General features: G+C 39.4%; 1 protein-coding gene across 4 annotated transcripts in view; it reads left to right on the forward strand.

Moving 5' to 3' along the window:
• Window positions 1-20063, forward strand: part of bach2b (BACH transcriptional regulator 2b) — a 98407-nt gene that overhangs the window by 44396 nt on the left and 33948 nt on the right. For 3 of the 4 annotated variants that reach the window (XM_085371943.1, XM_085371940.1, XM_085371941.1), the window contains one exon: window positions 14600-14854. In XM_085371943.1, the coding sequence (XP_085228069.1) occupies window positions 14612-14854 (243 nt within the window). In that variant the 5' untranslated portion in view covers window positions 14600-14611. Of the gene's footprint in view, window positions 1-4788; window positions 4884-14599; window positions 14855-20063 lie in introns of those variants that run through there. The other variant, XM_085371942.1, reaches the window with a different exon arrangement.

The raw sequence follows: 20063 nt of genomic DNA on the forward strand, positions 1-20063 counted from the left end.
CTAGAAAATATGACATGTATTTAAGTATTCGCAACCTTTGCCATGAAACTTAAAACTGAGGTCAGACGCTTCCTGTTTCCTTTGTTCATCTGTCAGATATTACAACAACTTGTTGTCCACCTGTGGAAAATTCAATGACTTGACACACATCTGTCTTTGTAAGGGCTCAAACAAAGCTTTCAATATGTCATTTCATATAAACAAAATTAGAAACAAAAACTGTGTCAGCTGAAATCACACAGTAGTCTGTTACTTTCTAATAATTTGTGTGGTTCATTAATTCATAATTAATTCATAATTATTTGTATAGATTGTTTCAGATAATAGATTGTGATTACGTTGACATTTTTTCAATGTCTTATCAAAGAGGCTTTTTTTTATTGAATGCTATGCGATTGTATGAAAAAGTGCACAGTAGCAGTCAGTTTTCTATACCCACACTGTGTACTAACATAATGTGAAAGTGCACAGCAAATATTAGCAGTCAGATTGCTACAGTTTGCTTGAACAGATTGCTCTAATGGCGCCATGACACAGCTGGACCACCTCTGTGCAGATAAATCACAGGTTTGGTACCAACACACTAATTGCTCTGGAACGGGTGTATGACTGAGGCCACTGCTTTACCTCCTGTTTGTTATGAACGATCTGAAATGTGCAAATGTCTCTATCAAACAGACAACATCACAGGCACAACTGCACAAACACGGGCTATGTTTATTTCCATGATTTAGAGATATATCTATAACTCAGTGTTGCCAATATCTCCCTTTTTCATTTCATAACCAAATGATGAAAACCAAATAACACCTCAAACATCACACACACGCACAGTAGGCTGGAGATACAGTTCCTCCAGCCTATGACTATTTCCACTGTGACTTGTGGTGCTTGGTTGTGCAAAGGGGTCTAATCAATAAGCACTGCTTTCTCTTCTCAGTATGAGTCATCGATACTGCTGCCCAAAAGCCACTAAACCGCACTCTGTGTCACATCTGCGCACACTTCAAACCATAACCTTTCAGTCTGTGCCATAGCATTAGATGTGAGGGAATTGGGACTTGAGTTGGCGTATTTTGACAGTTCTGGCTGAACTATGTTACACCTCTGCACTTGCCTAAATGCATATATATATATATATATATATATATATATATATATATAGATGGATATACTGTATTGTTAGTGGTATCTACTAGTTTTTACTTGGTATGCACAGGCTAAAGTAGTACAGTGCTAGATTTTGAGTCATTCTGCAACAGCATCACTTTACAGTCATGTTTAGAGATGCCTTAGCTTAACTCGTTCAAATCAGCTGACTAATGATTGCTTTGTGTGAAACCTGCAATATCTTGCATATGTTTGAGACAGCCAAGCATCACTGATTGCTGTGAAATATGATCAGCGGTTACAGAAACCACAGATACATGCTGCATATGAAGACTGAGAAAAGTATACTTTCGCAGCACTATAGTGGCTGTGAGCGCTACAGTCTGATTGATACTATAATATATTACAATGCATTTGCACTCAGTGCAGTGGCATCAATATCACAGTATGTTTTCTGACAGACTACTATCAGCACATGGTGATTACTCAGGCGGAGTCGTGTTAACATTTAAAAGTGAAAACAAAAAGGAAAAGCACTAGTGAGTGCGTCAAGAGTTTCCCACAGAGGTATTTACACGTATTTTTTATCACAGCCAAGTATCCAGTTTTTTTCATTTTCATATAACACTGAAAAGATCCAGTGTAAAAAGTACATTTCCATACAACAAAGCATTATTTTATAAATTTTAGGGAAAATTTTTTTTTTCTTCTACTTTTTATACTACTCACAAATACATTTGTAATAAATCTTTTCTTTTAAGTTCTTGTTTTCCCACTGCAGCTGCTTTTCAGAGCACCAAGAATATGGGGGAGTTGCTATGCTAAACAATGATCGAATCCTAAACTTAATCAAGTAGTTTAGTGAATCCAGGATCTATCCAAAAGGTACCATTTCCTTTTGTTCAAGAAAATGAATTCCAATTCCATTTTTCATGACTCGTGTGATTAAAAAAATCTAAAATCAACATCAGAGATGGAAACGCAAAGGTAAAGGAAACGCAATATATCGGTCTGCACACAGCCCACTAAAGAAAATCAAAGAAGTCAACTTTCAGACGTGCGTCCGTGAACCTATTTATCACCACAAGTATTAGAAAAAGTAGCTAGTTTACTAACCAAGAGTGGTGGTTTGCTGTCCAAGTCAAAATGAACCTCTTGTGTAGACATACTGAGAAAAAAGGAATCTCCTCTAACAACAGAGAAGCTGTGTGTAAGCGGTATTGTGGTAATTTTATTTGTGTGTGTGCACATGAAGGTGCTTGTGCACATGAAGGCACGTGTGCACACGTGTGTTTGTGCGCATATGTTTTCAGGATAACATCACCTCCCAAATTAGCTCTCCCACACAAAACTGCAGAGGTCATCTAACCTGGTATGGCCAATCGCCGGGTGGGTGTGTGAATGTTATGCAGCCTCCCCCCACACTGACTTTACTGCAGGCAGAGAAAACTGACAGCAGTGGTTGTTCAGCAGATTTGTAGGGATCACCCCAATAACATAGAAGTAGGCGTGTCAAAGGTGAAGAAGTAAGCACAAGATAATAAGAATCTCCAGACTATTGTTCTGTCTGAAATGTCACTTTGAATTGTGGAAAATGGTTAGAAGACAGTCTGGGGTGTAATGTCTTCATGTGACACAAATATGACTTTTTCCAAACATATGGAGGCTAGCTGTGTTGGACCTTTTATTGTTTATATAAGTCTTGCTGTGCAATGAACTTAGTTTTACTTTCAATTTGGGTTTTGACTTCTGACAATTTTGAAAAAGAAGAAAAAAAGACAAACAGTTATTACAAAACTCAAAATTGAGGGCTTCCTGATTGATGTGCACAAGTCCAAAATCTCTGCAGCCTCCTAATGTGGACAATTCAGACCAGTTAGTCTTAACACCTCAGTTACATCACTGCAGTAATGTGCATCATATTTCTGTTGGCATAAAAACTAGTGACACAAGATCAGATCACTGGAATAAGCAGAATTGTCTTATGGAGCTGCTGGACATCAGAGCAGAGATGCTAAAGGATGGCCTTCATTTTTATTACCTGCTTTAAAGATTGCTTTTGAAACACAGCAATTTATTTCTGCAAGACCCTAAATGGACTGGACTGAAAGAAGTCAGAATTCTAATGCGTTTAATTAATGCTCTGGACAAGAATTTGGATGAATACAAAACCTGCAAAATGCATTGTGAAACGAATGAACTGAGTGAATGGATGATCAACAGTTGAGTGGGGCCTACTCCCACGCTTACCTGTGGTCTTTTCTGAGTACTCAGAAATTGCAAAAGCAAGATGATGACACAAAGTAGATAATCAAGGAAGAATATGGTGTCCAGCTCCTTTTTAGCAATGTCGGACATTTCTTTGTGCTCACTGAGCAGGATATTAGTGATCAGTCACATGATTAACATGGTGTCTTTCATTTCTTCACCCCTCAGATCTCAGCTGGATATTTGCATTGTACCACTATAGTTTTGCACATTTTTTCCCGTGCTTAACATTTATAAAACATCACTTATGTGTATTCTTAAAGCTCGAGATGTCACACATGCGAGAGCAATGTGTGAAAAAATGTTTTTTCTCTGCTATCTCAGCATGCTTGTGCCCTCTAGCCCACTCACACATGTACACACGCCCACATACACATCCACATGCATCCAGCCATGGCTTTTGAAGGTTTTGACGTGGGCGAAGCATCTGTGTCAACTCTTTCCTGTGGGGAGACTTTCCACTTGCTTTTATTTCCATGAGGGTTTTGCGCATGAGTCTTTGTGAACCTGACAGTTGAATTTTTTCTCTTTGTGCACGCATAGAATTTATTGTATCATGTAGCCCGTCCACTTCTGTTCACTCTATCTGTTCTTCTGGGCTTATTTAGTAATAGAGAACACAGGCTGGTTCTGGGCAATCACTTTTCCTGACAATCACTGGCATAATTAGTGCATCTGTTCCTTCTCAAAATGTATGTTGGAAAGCTCTGCACATGCTCTAATCCAATCTCTCACAGGCTGCTTTTCTTTTCTGCACTTTTTGGGTGTTTTATTCCATCATCAGTTACTTGCAAGCAGTCTGCAAACTTGTTCCCTTGTTGTTTTTCTCAATTACACAGGAAGAGGTTAAGACAAGCAGATTTTTTGGGTGCGCAGGTGTACCTTGTCATCGTCATAAGATGCAATATTCTTTCTAGATTTAGTGCATATACATATACATGCTCTGTGGCAACTGTTGTGCTTGTTGTGCAGTCGTCAGATTTAAGGATAAAGCTGTGCCTCTGGAAACCAAAGTGGGTCAGAGTCACACCAAAATACTTGGCAATTGCTCAAAACTAGAATTCTGAAATGTTGACAATAAAAGAAAAGATTAGACTTGGGATTAGGTTTGAGACGCAGCAGCTCTGCTTCAGACATTTGAGGCAGTAAGCTGAGTCTATAGATAACCCCAGCGCTGCTATCACATGTGCAGTGTGTTACCATATAAGACAGCAATATGACTCACCCCACTCACTGACCTACTATGTGGGAAGTCATGATTCATGCAAGCTGCATTTAAGCAGGCAGAGTCCAAAAATATTCTAGCATGCCATCACACAAACACATACACAACTGTCACACGCACACACACTTACGCATAGCTCACTTGCTCAGTCATACTCACCTCCCACAAACATTGATAGGCTCAGATTCTGTTGGTAACACACAGTGAGAGACTTGACAAAGTTGTCAGAGCAAAGAGTGGAATAACAAGATGACTGGATGTATGCTGATGCCTTTCTGAGGTAATGCCAACTGGCACCACTTTATTGTTATGAATATTATCTGTTTTTCTGTCTTTGTGTTGAATGAAAAGATGACAGAAGAAGTAAGTAAACTCTTATGCAGGTGTTTGGTTCAGTGAAAGTTGCTGTATTTTGGTGAAATGCAGCCATAACTCTGGATAATATTCTCTGTTGCTTTACACGACTTTGTTCAGCAGATTTTTCGAGACCAATTGTAGTGGAATACAACTATAAATAGCTTCTTGATTCTTATGTGATATAAAACCAAAATGTCACAGAGTATTTGAAGAAGAGTCTAGAATATGGTTAGAAAACATGTGGCTAACACTGTTAACCATCAGTTTAGATGCCTTTATGCAGCAGACAAATGTTTCAAGCTTTCACTCATAATATTTTCTCGATGTCGGTGCACTTTCTATTTAGATGCTGACCTTCTTATCAGATTCTTCTCATTGTCTTTGATGATTTCCATTCAGCTCGGGCTCCACATTATTGGCCTTTTAAAGGTCTGTTTTTTTCAGTGATGTGGCTAAGGTCACTGTCAGGACCTTTCCAAAACTGAGAGATAAGAGTCATGGTGTTAGTGAGGCTGTTTGCAGACTGATGCAGGTTTATGGTCTGTAGTCTATAATCAGTTTCAACAGCAAGAACACTTCAAGAGGACGCAGAGCTTGGGTTGGGATGAAGAGCTGTTGAGGACGTTTAATGGAAGGATACAAAGTAGGTTCATCCTCAGCCCAGAAAATGAAATCAGTAGTCTAGCAGATGTAGTCTAGTTCAGTGACTGAGTCGTTTGGTGCCACGGCGCAAGAGTTGATGATCGGGTGTGAAATTTATGGTTTTCGGGGTATTTATCGTTAACTCGGTTTCCCTGGGTCTTTTCCCGTGTTGTAGTTGTGTGTCTTATTTTGAAAGACATATTTACGTGTTACCATAGCGACCAGAGAGCATTTAGGGCAGAGATGAGGATTTTAATCTCAATGTTGTTGGCACATTTCAGGAGGACACTGCTAATAGAGTTACACAATTACACATTATTATTATCTTTGTAAAATACCACAGTTTTTGTCTTGGTTGTATCAATTCATTTCACAAACAACTTTTTGAAACATCTGAGGTGTGAGGAAGCAGGGCAAAGTGTCTTTCTTTCTGATTACGCTTCCACATACCTCAGCATTTGTATGTATCAGCAGAATGTCTCAGACATGGATGTCTTGCATATATTATCTCAGGATCGATATCAGCAGCCTAGTGACCTTATAAAAAGCCGTTCGCTTTATCAGTACCTCAGGCATGGATGTTTGTGAACTTTCTGTGGTAAGAGTGGAAAGCCCCCAAAAAACAGTTTGGCAAGAATCTCAATTCATAGTCTTAATAGAAGCAATTCACTTCTGGGATGATTTTATGTTGGTGTTCAAATGAAAAATGCAGAGGATGTTCTGTTTAAAATCATCCATCTTTCTTGAAGGTGTGAAGAAAAATTGGATTTGCATTTAAATGCTCAGTTCCTTCCTGTGTTGCAGTTTGCTTGCAAAGCTATCAACCTTGTGATTTAACAGTGTTGGCTGAATACTGAGAGTGCTATTAAAAATGTTTAGACACTACTGTGAGTACATAAGATAGCATGTTTTGTCTGTGACACTAACAGCTCAAAGACGGAATGAGTAATTATAAATTTGTATTTTTTCTTGAACTATTTCTGGAATTTAATGTGTGTGAATGGGTGGATGACTGGATCTGTAAAGCGCTTTGGGGTCCTTAGGGACTAGTAAAGCGCTATACAAATACAGGCCATTTACCATTTACCATTTAATGGCATTCAACGGGTTATGCAACAGGCTTATGAGCCATAGAGGTCAGAGAGTTTTATCAATTCATAGATTAGCCCTACTGAAGTTGGAACATAAGTAACACAGATCATTGTGATCAAGGGAGCATGTTGAATATGTGTTTTAACTACTACACAAATTGCAGCCTTCAAGTCCGAGTTTTTGGATGGACAAGCACATTGTGATGTCACATAGGGGGAAGCTATCTGTTAAAGCCAAAATAAATTGGCCTCATGTGGCTCATATTGGAACTATAGTCTTTACCTAATCGTTCAATCCCAGAGATTTGGAATTTGTATGAAAGAGCACGGAGTTTCCTTTCTGGTGCACTTCTTCTTATCTTATTCTTATTACTCACTTTAAATGTTTATTTCAGGCACTTCCACACAGAAGTCCAGTTGGTCAGATGCGGAGTCTTTTATTTTAGATGATCAATTGCTCTCTCTAACCTCATCATGCGTACTTTTTCATCTATTCATCCATGACCACTTATTTACTTTCATCGCAGGTACACCCTGGACATCGCAGGGCAGACCTGCAACATACTTTGTTGTAGTGAGATCCTAATTAAGCCCCTTTGCTTTCATAAAAAGATTTAAATTGGAGGAAAATCTCAGCATTTCTGTGGGTTGTGAACAGTGAGATTGTGGCTCGATTTTTTTAATACATATAAACACCATCTTTTGGGTCATATCCGATTTGGACCTTGGGACCTACTATGTCAGCCGCTTGGTTATAGAGTTCCATGCCCTGCCTGCTACCATCTTGCACCCTGTTGTTATGTGCTAGATTGTCTCAGTAGCAGCCTCAGTCCAGCTTTGTCCAGTCATTGGTACGATTTTTCAATATCAGCCACTTCATCTATCTTCTGGTCATACATGCCATGTAGGGGCCTGTCCTTCTACGATGGTTCCTCTTCTTGCTTCTATTCATCACCCGGTTTGTGCTGTGTGAAGTATTCACTAAGCACATGATTGGTTGTGGCCATCTTCCTGATGTATTCATTGATCTTTTATGTTTCATTCTGGGTAGTGGTTCTGATACTCACCAGCCCTTGGCAAGGGTCTTGGACTTGAGATGAAACCCACCAGGTGAGGAACTTTCTTGTCTTGATGTCAGTGGCTTTTACCGCCCTATTATCCCAGCAAGGTATCTGATGACTGGCAGGGCATAGGTGTTGTTCTTCCCATTCAGCATTGAATGATCAGCAAAATTGATGTATTGTTCACTCCTGGCTTGATGTCATCCATGTAGAGGAGGCAGTATCCATAGCCAGTCATGCTAATGATCTGGCCAAGGGGGTTCAGTAGGAAAAGAGCACTCCTTGATAAATCCTGCACTCGATGGTAACTTGTGCAACTGGCTTGAAGTTGGCCTCTAGGGTTGTTCTCCTTATCCCCATTTAATTCCCAATGAAGGCTCTTAGGGTTCTGTTGAGCTTGTATAGTTCGAAGTATTTCAGGATCCATGTGTGAAGTGTTGAAGTGGTTCAAGTGGTGCGCAGGTTGACCACTCTGGAGCTTGAAAGAGACTAGCCATCAGCCTTGGCCTGAAACTGAGACCCAAACCTAGCTTGTAGTGTTATCCTAGATCCACTCTAACTGCACCTGGTTGGCACTCCATTAATGTGACACCAAAACTAAAACAGATTCTAAAAGCTATATAAAATCTTATATAAAATTTTCCAATGATGATAATAGGACAAAACAGGACAAAAGGTTGGAAACGTTAAACATCTACAGTTTCAGTCAGATAGATCACGTTTGAAATATAATGTGTGTACAGCCTCCCTGCCCTTTACTTCAATTAACTATGATATAGATAGAAATTGAAGTATTTAAAAATCAGATAGATGGATGTGCTCTTCTAAGACAGTGAAACTCTATTGCTATGAGGGTAAAGAGAAGTAAACTGTTTCATTTAAGGAAGTGAAGCCTTTCTTAAAATAATAACAATAATAATCAGCATGTTGTATTCAACGACATTATATGTGGATGAGTGTTGCGAGTTCCAGGAGAACTGAATGCAATTTTAATTTGTACTTTACTCAGTATGACTATCTAATGACATAGTCATACTCTGGATTAGAAGCTTCTACTTACCTCAACATCATCATCACACTTCTTGCTGACATTTGCCACCTTGAACAGTTCCAGGGGCATCCGTCGCTTTGCCTAATTTGATAATTCCAATTAAAACTGTGTTTATCCTCAGTGTGATTACAGTCATCGGTCTCGAGTGCTCCCCACTAATTGTGTACAATGATACAGCTTTCATGTTAGTTTCCCTCTGAGTGTACTGCCTCAGTAGATAATGCTGTTAGACTGTAGTAGCAGCAGTTGAGACTAATCTTATTTATTACAAGACGCCACAGTGTGCAGACTCACATGGATTCAGACACAGTCATGTTGTTTACATCCTTGGTCACAATTTTTTATAAAAAGAAAGAAAACAACAACTCAATGCCTATTAGACATGATCTTCCTACACTAAGCTGTAGGGAAAGCCTTTCTACTATGCCTCCTTTCAGACTTGTAGCAGGTGTTAATGAACATGCCTGTGGGGCTGATTCCATATTCTTGACAATTGTTATGATAACTTTAAAGGTAAATTCCAGAGAGGTTTAATACTATAAAAATTGCCCATGCCTTCCTTGTACAGTTTTGGCACCATTACTGACTGAATTTGACATGTTTTTTATTCAATTCAATTCATTATAGTTTTATTTATATAACACCACATCACAACAACAGTCACCTTTACACAGTCACAATAGTCTTAAGCCTTTTTTGGGAAGATAAAGACTCTACAATCATACAGAGGAAACCTCAACAATCCCATTTTAGCTAGCACTTAGCGACAGTGGGAAAGAAAAACTGCCTTTTAACGGGAAGTAACCACCAGCAGAGCCAAGTTTAGGGAGGTTGCATCTGCTACAACCGTTTGGGGTTGATGGGAGAAGACGGGATAAACTGTGGAGGTGATTAAATGCAGACTGGTGTATAAACACATAGTGAGTTAAGGAACTTAACCTTAACTATGTGCTTTATCAAAAAAGGATAAAGCACAGAAGAAGGGCCTCAAAACTCAAGGCTCAGTCTCCCTAAGAACCCTAAGAACTACTAAGAACTACAAGTAAGCCAGCAGTCTGAGAGCAAATGACTGAATTTGGGTGATGTGGTAGAATGAGGTGTTTAATTAAGATAAGATGGGGCCTGTGAGAACGTGTGCGGTTTTAGATAGAAAGAAGGCAACAAATCAGAGATGCTTGATTCCCTTGTATATATAACTAGTGATAACTAGTGATCCTGAACCATGCACTAGTTATGCCTCAATAGGCTTAGGCTTCTCACGATGCAGAGCATTTCTTCTTCACTTACCTCTTTTCACTCTCTGTCTAAATATAGTAGTGGAGCAATTAATAAACTGGCCCTTCCTCCTATAGTTTGCCTTTTGTCCCATCTCTCTCTGCTCTCTCCTCTTTTCCCTTACTCCTAACCAGTTGTAGCAGATTACTGCCCCTCCCTGATCCTGATTCTGCTTTCTCTGGAGCTGCCGTCCTGCTAAAATAGAGATCTTACAATATAAAGTCACCTAGGTAACTGTTGTGTTGTTATGAACTGGCATTATATAATGAAATGTAATTGAAATAGGACTGAATTGAATGTTTTAAAACTAGGACTTAATGGATGATATTTCCCCATCTCCTTCATGGTTTGAGACTCAGCTAAAGAGGAAAGAGGCTAGTTTCACATGAAATGCTGGAGTGCACTGATATCATAGTGTTCTCTGGAACAGTATGTTTTTTATTATAGGAAAAAACATGCATCTGCCACTAGGGCTCAGTCTAATCATAACTTAGTCCGTCTCCTTCCTTCCACCCACACTGCATGTTAGCTAGTCTGCTGAGACACTGAGAGAAAGGGGAACACTTTATAGAGCACATTATAGCACACTGTCACACATTACAATCCCACCTTCTTAAATCCCCCAAACCAAAACCTGTCATGTGATACAATCAAGCTGAAGCTGACTCACACATTCTGCTGTTTTTCCCTTTTCACTTCACTGATTTTCTATGCAAATGTGATTTTTCTCTTCAGGGGCTAAACGTTACTCAACTTAGCTGTGTTTCTCCATAACAATCATGAGACCTACTGAACAGATTACAATTGATGTGTGTGACGGAGGAAAGAATGATGCAGGAAGCCTTAAACAGGCCTTAAAAACCTTTTGGCTGGTAGTATATTAGCAGAATAATCATTTGCTAATGTTAGAGAAGAATGCAGTAATACCAGTAATATTATAAAATAGATGTGACTGACACATTTAAGCTAAGTAGAAGGGAAGAAATCTTTTACATCCATCTGTGCATCTAATCAAACTTCTGCCACAAACTGCTATTTTGTGGTGTGTGTGTGTGTGTGTGTGTGTGTGTGTGTGTGTGTGTGTGTGTGTGTGTGTGTGTGTGTGTGTGTGTGTGTGTGTGTGCGCAGACACGTGTGTTATGCTGCATCATTGTGTTGTGTTATCATTGCATTTTCCTCCGACTGCAAGTGAATTGAATTCTAGGGTGCAAACATCACGTTCACATGGCCTTGAACCTTGCAGCTACATCTGAAAACATTATTCTTGGAAGACAGATCATGATCCTGCAAAACTAACTGAGAAGTGTTTAGTGAAAGTATCATAACTATATATCATTTGGACCAGACTAGACTGACATACTTCAACAACAAGAACAGCTGTCACATCTTACTGTGTGCTTTGACCACCCCAGTCAAATCATTATTACAACTCAGTCACAACAAAGGCCACAAACAACCTTAATGCAACGATTTCTTGCAAAGGCAGCTCACAGTTTTCACTTCCCTTATTTGTGGTGTATGCTCAGTATGCATTTGTTTGTATCAGATATTTCTAATAGACTTTAAAAAAGTATAGAATAGGTGATTGACAAGTATTTTGTCCTCAGATGTCTTGCACAAAAGACCAGAACCCCAGGCTGTGATTTCTCATTTTCAAACATGGTTTAAAGCAAAATCAGTTTCTTCATAAACCAGAGGTCAAAAACGGGTCATGCAGTTGCTAACTCATTTGTATAATTGCAATACTTCCTCCCTTTTATTTATGTCTTTATTTATGTTGTCAAATTCAACTGCCCAATTTATTGTTGGCTAGTTGGAGAAAGAAGAGGATGAAGATTGTAGTCCCAACTACATATCTGCAGAGGTATGGAGAAGACGGAAGTGAGCGGGGGTTTTGGAACAGATTGTATAGCACACTCTTGGAGAGTGAGAGGATGTTTTAGAAATGGTACTGTGTACTCGTACCAGTTTTCAAGATCCAGGGTGATATGGAGAGTTGTAGTAACTACAAAACAATACATTCATGAGCCATACCATGAAGCTGTGGGAAAGAGTTATGAAGTGAGGTGATGATATAGGCATAGGTATCGCTGTAGCTCAGGAGGTAGAGTAGGTCTCTTCTATGAATGGGTGAATGAGGCATGTTAGTAAAGTAAAGTGCTTTGAGTGCTCTACCAGAGTAGAAGCGTGCTACATTAGAACCAGTCCATTTACCATTTACCTTTATTGGTTTCAGGCCAAGAAAGAGCAAGCGATAGATATGATGGCTGCTTTGAGAATGTTAATGGAGAAAATAAATAAGGTTAGAAGGAGTTGTTTGTGGAATTCCTCTTCCAGAGAGCGTTTTCATTCAAAAAAAACTGTAAGTCAATTAGAGTTTTTGTTGGTTTATAGGTTATTTGGTATTTTATGAGTAAGTCATAAAAGTGCTTTCTTGCTAGGTCTAGTAAAATTAGCTACACCTGCCCACACCTTTCCCACTTTCCGTGAGATAACCCAAAGAATGGGAAGATCCAACAGGCTCAGAAAACTGATTTGTGATTGAAGACAAAATCATTGTGAAGGTGCTCATCAGCAGATTTTTAATGTTACAGGATGCTAGTTGTGTTTTCTCCACTAGCGCTTTTTAGCTGTAAGGCACTTAGAGTTTCCTTCTGTGTTTACATGATTATTTGGCCATTTTAACAGTAGGAGTTTGTGTGTTTTCCCATATTTTATACGTATATGTTTTAAAAAAGAAGCAAAAAGTCCACTGAGCACCCTTTTCTGTAAAAACAGCCCTGTGGCACATTATCTGTCAGTCAAAAGCATCTCAGTGTATACAGCGTCCAGCACCATGCATTACTCTTTAATTAGTACAATTCCACATAGAGGCGTAAAGGCATTTCTCTCTGTAATCAGATTTTTTAGACATTTGTCTGATAGCTTTTCACCTTTCCTGCTTTTGTGTGTGTGTGTGAAGGAAGATACCTCTAGGTCTGTCGTCACTGGGGCGAGTGACCAGAATGGAACGTTTGACATGAAAACGTTTCCACAGGGGCACGTGCTGCGTGTGCATGTTCCCAGAGTTCAACTTCTTGTGGTCTGAATAGGAAATTAGGCAGACTTACTGCCATGACAGTCAGGCACAAAACCTCAAAGGCCATGCCCATTTGATGCTATTTACTTTTACACACCTAAGAATGCAACTGCGATAGGATAGGCCAAAAGACCCATTGTGGAAGACTCTGATTCTCTCTAGCTCTCCTATAGAGCTTTCCTAGTAACTGTCTTCCCTTATAACTATTCCCGTAAATCCAAGCGTGGATTACCAACCAGGCTCAGTGGATGACTGTCCTGTCCACTTTGCCTCCAGGTTATCTTTGTGTAAATACATTAGTGGTAGTTTGATTAAAGGCAACTAAAACTGTAAGGGTCAGACAGTCAATCCTGTCTTACTGTGTATCCTTGTGTTATTGCATGAAATCAGGACTTATCTACCCAGTCTGAGCAATGAAGACTGAAAGCACTGGGAAAGAACCAGGATTTTTATTTGAACTGTGTTAAGGTTCACTGATTTGTTTGTTATAGCATTTTATACTAATTAAGAACAATATTCTGCTAATGTTTTAATTTATTTTTTCTCTCCAAGGCGTATAAATTAAGGTTTTTTAACAGGAGCACCACCAGTAGTGGTAAATAAGAACACTGGACTGGGGGACAACAGACCTGCCCCAATAATGAGTTAACCAACTTTTTTTACTGGGTCGACTTGACCTGATCATTAGCATTACACTCTCACAAGCGAAAAGGTTTGGAGTTCAAACCTCTTGGACAGCAAGGCTTTTCTGTGTGGAGCTCTTCGCTGTGACTGTGTTGGTTTTCCTCCCCTGGTTACTGTATAGAATAAAGCACTGTGTGAATGTGCCTTGTAGTTAAAAGTGTGCAGTCAGTTAAACTAGAAAAGTAGTATTTTGGTGCCAGGTTATTGTGTTAAATAATCTTTAAAAGCTGATAATAAAACTGTCCCCATTTGCCATAGGAGCAGTTTGGTCGTACAAATATTAGATGAATGTCTGTTATTCTACTTTTCTCAAGTTTTCTTGGAGTCCACCTGAAAGATGTACACTTAGTTGTGCAGTGTAATTTAAGTCAGTGTCTTCATAAAAAATAGGTGTGCATGTGGATGTCCACAGGAAGGGTAATTTCAAACACTCATAGACCTCAAAAGTAAATGCATCAAAGTGTACAGTGTGGTTTTGTTTCCTGGTTATTGACTGGATATGATTTTAATGTGACATGACAAGCAGTAATGTAGGGAATACCTGTGAATTTCAGGTGTATATGCATATTTTGTATTGAAACGTGCACAACAACAATCACTGGCTTTTAAATGTTGAACTAGGAGTGAGCACGTGAAACAGCAGTCAGTCATGAGGCTGGCTACAGCAGACCACTGGGGCTGATGTCAGCCCTGCGGTATGTGCCTGCCGGGCTTGGCTGTAAGCTGACCCCCCCTCTATTTTGCTTCTATTTCCAGGGCGTGAGCGGAATGTCCGTGGATGAGAAGTCTGAAGCCCCCATGTATGTGTATGAGTCAACAGTTCATTGTACCAATATCCTCCTCTGCCTCAACGACCAGCGGAAGCAGGATATCCTGTGTGATGTGACTGTCCTGGTGGAAGGCAAGGAATTCCGAGGACATCGGGCTGTGCTGGCTGCGTGCAGCGAGTATTTCCTCCAGGCGTTGGTGGGCCAGGCAGAGAATGGCTTGGTTGTTAGCCTTCCTGAAGAGGTAAGTGTATCTATCGTATTGTTTCCCCTGACAGGTTTTGGTTGCAAGGGTGCAAAGGGTGCTGCGTTTTAGACAATGCAACAATAAAAACTCCTTGCTGGTGCAAATACAAAAACAATAGCAATAGCTTTTGCACACTTGCAGACAATCTTTGACTATGCCTTCTATCTACTCCCACCTCAAGCTAAAACACACAGCTCTTAACAACTCATGTGTTTTTATCACGTAAAAATCAACAAGGAAGGTTGCTGGTTTAGCTCAGTGCGTTGAGCAGCTGGCCTGGGTTCAAGTCCCGTCTCTCTGTCTCCCTCTGCTTTCCTGTCATCTCTTCACTGTCTCTGTCAATAAAGCTGATAAAAGACAAAATCTTACATGAGTACTACTGTGATGATTTTCTATGGTTATTATTCAAATATGGCTTATGCCTGCACAATAGATCCAAACAAGGAACAAAATATACAACATGGCTCATTAGGAATACCACTGTGTTTCATAGAGGGAGGGGTCATTTATGGCCAGGTGTGATTCTGTTTTCGTTCAGTAAACCATTCTTTGATCTTGATGATGTTGTAGTGTGTATATAGTGGATAATTATGCTTATCTAGATCACTTAGAGCTGCTTTGGAGTTCCCTCAGAACATGAGGAGGAAGCTGAAAGCTAAATAAATATGCTAAATAAATTCAAACAGGACCCTAGGGTGGGGGCAGGTTATCTACGTGTTTAAAACATATTGTAATATGTCACAGCAGCTATGTAATACATTATATATCATTTTTTTTGTGAACACGAATCTGTCCCAGGACCTCCCCACCCTTCCACATACATACATGGAAAACATCTAAATACTTTCTGTCACTCCGATGAATACATCAGGAGCAATTGCCCAAGGACACTTTGGCATGCAGACTGGAGCACCTAATTGAACCACCTGCCTTCTGAATAGTTGATGACCTTCTCTACCTTCTGAGCCACAGCCACCCCAAAGTAAGACTCAGTATGACATATGGACGTGGCTTGCATCTGGACGTGGCTTGCAAAGTGGCTTGCAGATGTGCAAATGTGCGCTTAAGTAGCACATACTTTGTGAGAGTTGTTACCTATTGAGGAATCAGCTGATGCAGGCTTGCATCAAGATCAGATGAGCTAATCTCATCTTTGTGGCTTGGCTCAGCTGTTGTGCTCAAGAAAAATGCAACTTATTAGGGTCAGGAAACTTAAAGACACTTGAGGTCTGTGACCTTAACGTCTGAATTCAGGTCATTTCAATTGCAACACAAAGTATATGTTTGAAGTATTTGATTATCACAATGCAACATTTGCTATCGCACGTCTAGCACAGCCACGCTACAACAGCTAGCTAATCATACTGTTTCAAGATTTATCAACAAATGCAAACACAACAAGAAAGTTTACTGAACAAAAGCAAAAAACTTTAGGAAAGCAAAAAGAAAAAAAGGACTGAAGAAATATTCACATGGAAACCTGGAAAGTAAAAAAAAGGACACGACTGTATTGATGCAGATAATTACTAAAGGAAGCAAAACAAATGGTCATGCACAAAGAAAGTCACTCCAAAAATAAAACAGGAAGAATTTGACATAGGCAAACATTATTAGACCACAGAGAGAGATTCACATGAGACACAGGGTAAAACACTAGGAAACACAATGAAAATACTTCAAACCTGACTCCATGACAGAAACATGTAAAGAAGCTGCACATGTGGACAAATAGCAAAGTAAGGAATATGGAGATCTCTAGTGCAGTTCCAGGAAAAATTGATATTACTCTTTAAGATGTTGCATCTGGGTTTAAATACAGGAAAAAACAAAGCATTATTTTATGCCATTTAAAGAAGGAAGTTATTATGACAGAGCAGAGGTCTGGGGAAGGTTTCTTTTATGTTTTGAGATAAAAATCAGAAGTAGTCACTTGATTTGGATTCATCTTGGTCCCTCTCTCTAGGGGCTTGGCCAGCCCTTCGGGTTTCACAGTGGTACTATCAAATATCCCAGAATTTCACCTGAAATCCATCTGCTTCTGTTTTAATAATTTATTACTTCTCGGCCACATGTACTGATTTTCTCTTCAAGTAATTTGTTTGTTTTGCTTGTTTTTTTACTGTGTTCTGTTGCTGTAGAACATAGGCAACATAGATATTACTGCGTATTTTTATTTGTTCTCAAAATAACGTCAAAAACATTATTAAACATTCGTTTAGCTTAAATCACTAGAGATTATTAGCTAATTGTAACCTTCTGCTAGGACATCGCTATTTGCCAGCCAAGGAACTGATGTACATTATTATTTTAGTTTGTTAAAAAAAATTCTCTTCCTTTTCTGATCAAATTGGGCTTCAGCATTTGTTTACAGTACAGCTCCAGATCCAGGTGACAGCAAGTCAAAATGATGTTACCTATGTCCAGCAGCAGCCTGCATTCAGCTATAAATTGATATGGATCAGTTAATGTCTTTTATTCACTGTAACATTTAACTTTTGGGTGATGCCACAAAAAACGGAGAGAGCAAAAGAAACAGGCGAGAGTGGACACGTAGTCAAAATCACCAGAAATGATAAAGCTTTGGCTTCTGTTTTACCCACAATGATTGTGCAATCCCCGCTTGCGCTTATAATAATTATTGTAAGATTATATTTTTGATATTTTCTAGTTTCTAGTTGAGTGATGAGGATAGAGAAGAAAGGACAGATTATACACGAAATAGAGAAGTCGGGTGGAAAAACAAAAGTTATTTTTCACAAAGTCGTTTTTTATGTATTTCGCAGATGCTTTGTGTGTTTTCCAGTAGCACACTTAAAACATGCCACTGGCCATTCTGAAGAGAACACATTGATATGAATGGGAGCGTTTTACAGGATTGACTGCAAACATGGCTGCCACTACATTGCTGTGATGGACTACAAATCTATTCTTCACTTGTGAAATTAGGGTACACAATGCTCTGTGCTGAGTCTGAGTTTGCATGAATTCAAAAGCGTGTTGTGCATGTTTCTCATCTTGTTGGGTTTGCCGCAAATAGTTAATTAACCTCTTTAAAGACTGCGTCTTTGCCTCGCATTTGATAACTAAAGGCTGCACCCTCGAAAGGCTGGATTAGATTTAAATGTCTGCTTATTCACTCTGAATTATTATTCTTAGACACTTAGAGATGGGTATTGATAAGATTTTCACCATTCCATTTTCGATTCTGTTTAACAATTCGATTCTTTATCGATTCTTTTTTTTAAAAAAAGGAGAGCACTAAGGTCGATTAGCTTAGAACTTTGTTTTATATCTTCTCTTTGAACAAGATAGAAATTTAGGAGCAACATGGCCTTACAAACCCAACAGTGAGATCTTAAGAGATCCACAGCCTACAGCTCTTCAATGGGGTGTCACAGGGTCCCCAGGAAAAAAATTGTTAATTTTAAAACAATAAAATAAATATTCTTCTGTAGCGATAACAAAGTATAACAAATTATTCTGTAGCAATTACACAAGAATATCCAGTAATGTCCCTGCCTACAATTAAACACATTCACTTACTGAAAATCGGGGGCATCTGCTGTGGCAAATGGGTGCAAGCCTTTTACCACAAACTTAGTCTCTGCTTGGTGACATTGATCTATCCTGGCCTGAAAGGAGACGCTACCGGTAGACAGCAGCGAGAACTGCCAGCATCTGAGCCAGACTCTGTCTCTCTCATCATGGTCACCTAAATGCACAGTAATGGCAGGTTTTGTAATAAGGCAGATCGCGGTAACATAATATGCACTGTTAGTTGATTATTTACCTGCGGCATTAACGGGAGAGGACGTGCAAACGTTACCGCTGCTGCTGGGTTGAGATTCACGAGTCCAGAGCAGAATTAAAAACACGACATTCATTTAAGGTCATCGCATGTTTTGTGAGCAAATGCTTTTGCATATTCGTAGTGTTTCCTCCCTTAAATGAAGTATCTACTTTGCAAGTATTGCCCTGAGTCGCCATGTTTCCTGCCAGGTAAATGACGCTCCGCAACGTGGTGACTTCATTCGGGTGACTGGAATCGATAAGGGAATCGTTTGCAAAAATGGCAAACAATTCCAAGGAATTGAAACAGTGGGAACCGGTTCTCAACAAGAACCGGGTTTCGATACCCATCCCTGTAGACACTACAATAGGTCATCCAGCTAAATAGGTTTGGTTTTGAAGGTACCATTGTCATGTTGATGACATCTGCAAACAGCCTAAGACATTAATATTAATTACAAGGCACTGCATGCATGACATTATGATTGGGAGCAGAGCCCCCGTAAAAGTTTGAACCTAGAATCACCCCTGCTATAGGATAAAGATTCAGGGAAAGGTGTACAAAGTGCTGATATTGCCAATTATCACCTGGCAGCTGCTGCTGGCACTGATGCTAGAGGCATGTAGCACTTTGAGGTGAGATCAGTGCCACCTTGGGTTCTGTGCTCATCAGGTTCAGCAACACTTCTCACTCTTCCTCACCTCAGATCTCACACTGTCGCTTTAAACAGAGCTACTTCAGAGCTGTTCAGCCAAACACATGATAAAAGCACCTTGCTGATGTATTGGTGTCACACATTCATATTCCTATAGACATGCGGTGCTGTGAAAACTGGGGCGCATCCCACTTGTGCTGCAGCTCCTCACTGGTGCTAGCGTGCATTAATAAAGTAATGCCTGCCAAATGACTTTGTTCCTGCACTTACTGTTTTTTTTATCTGCTTAACTCAAAGAAAGACTGCAGAGAACAGCTCACATGTGTTCAAATCAGCATCCCTGTAATTAAATGATTGCATGCTTGAATGATGTACCAGCTGCTTTGTGTTTCAGGTGTGACACAGAGTGTAGAAAGTAATATCTTTCAAATGCAGTCTTAAATGTGCCACAAAGAGTGAGTCTCACTGGGAATTTGTTCCTTTTTATTTCATTTGATAACGCATCGTATATTATTCACATTTAATCAACATGGCAGGACAACACATGAATATGAATAATCTTATATATATGAACATTAATTTGTTCTGGAGAATCTATGAATAAGGATATAAACATCAGACAATGTTATAGAATAAAGGTGATCCCCTCGCTGTAGGGTTTCAGGTTTTTCTTTTATTTGTCAACTTGTGAACTTGTGTATTTATAGTATTTTTGATATAAGACACACATTTGTAATGTAGAATGGTATACAATAAAAGAT

This window comes from Diplotaxodon limnothrissa, linkage group LG15, assembly GCF_057381915.1.
Source record: "Diplotaxodon limnothrissa isolate DT_005_m linkage group LG15, D_limnothrissa_male_GT1.1, whole genome shotgun sequence".
Lineage (NCBI taxonomy): Eukaryota > Metazoa > Chordata > Actinopteri > Cichliformes > Cichlidae > Diplotaxodon > Diplotaxodon limnothrissa.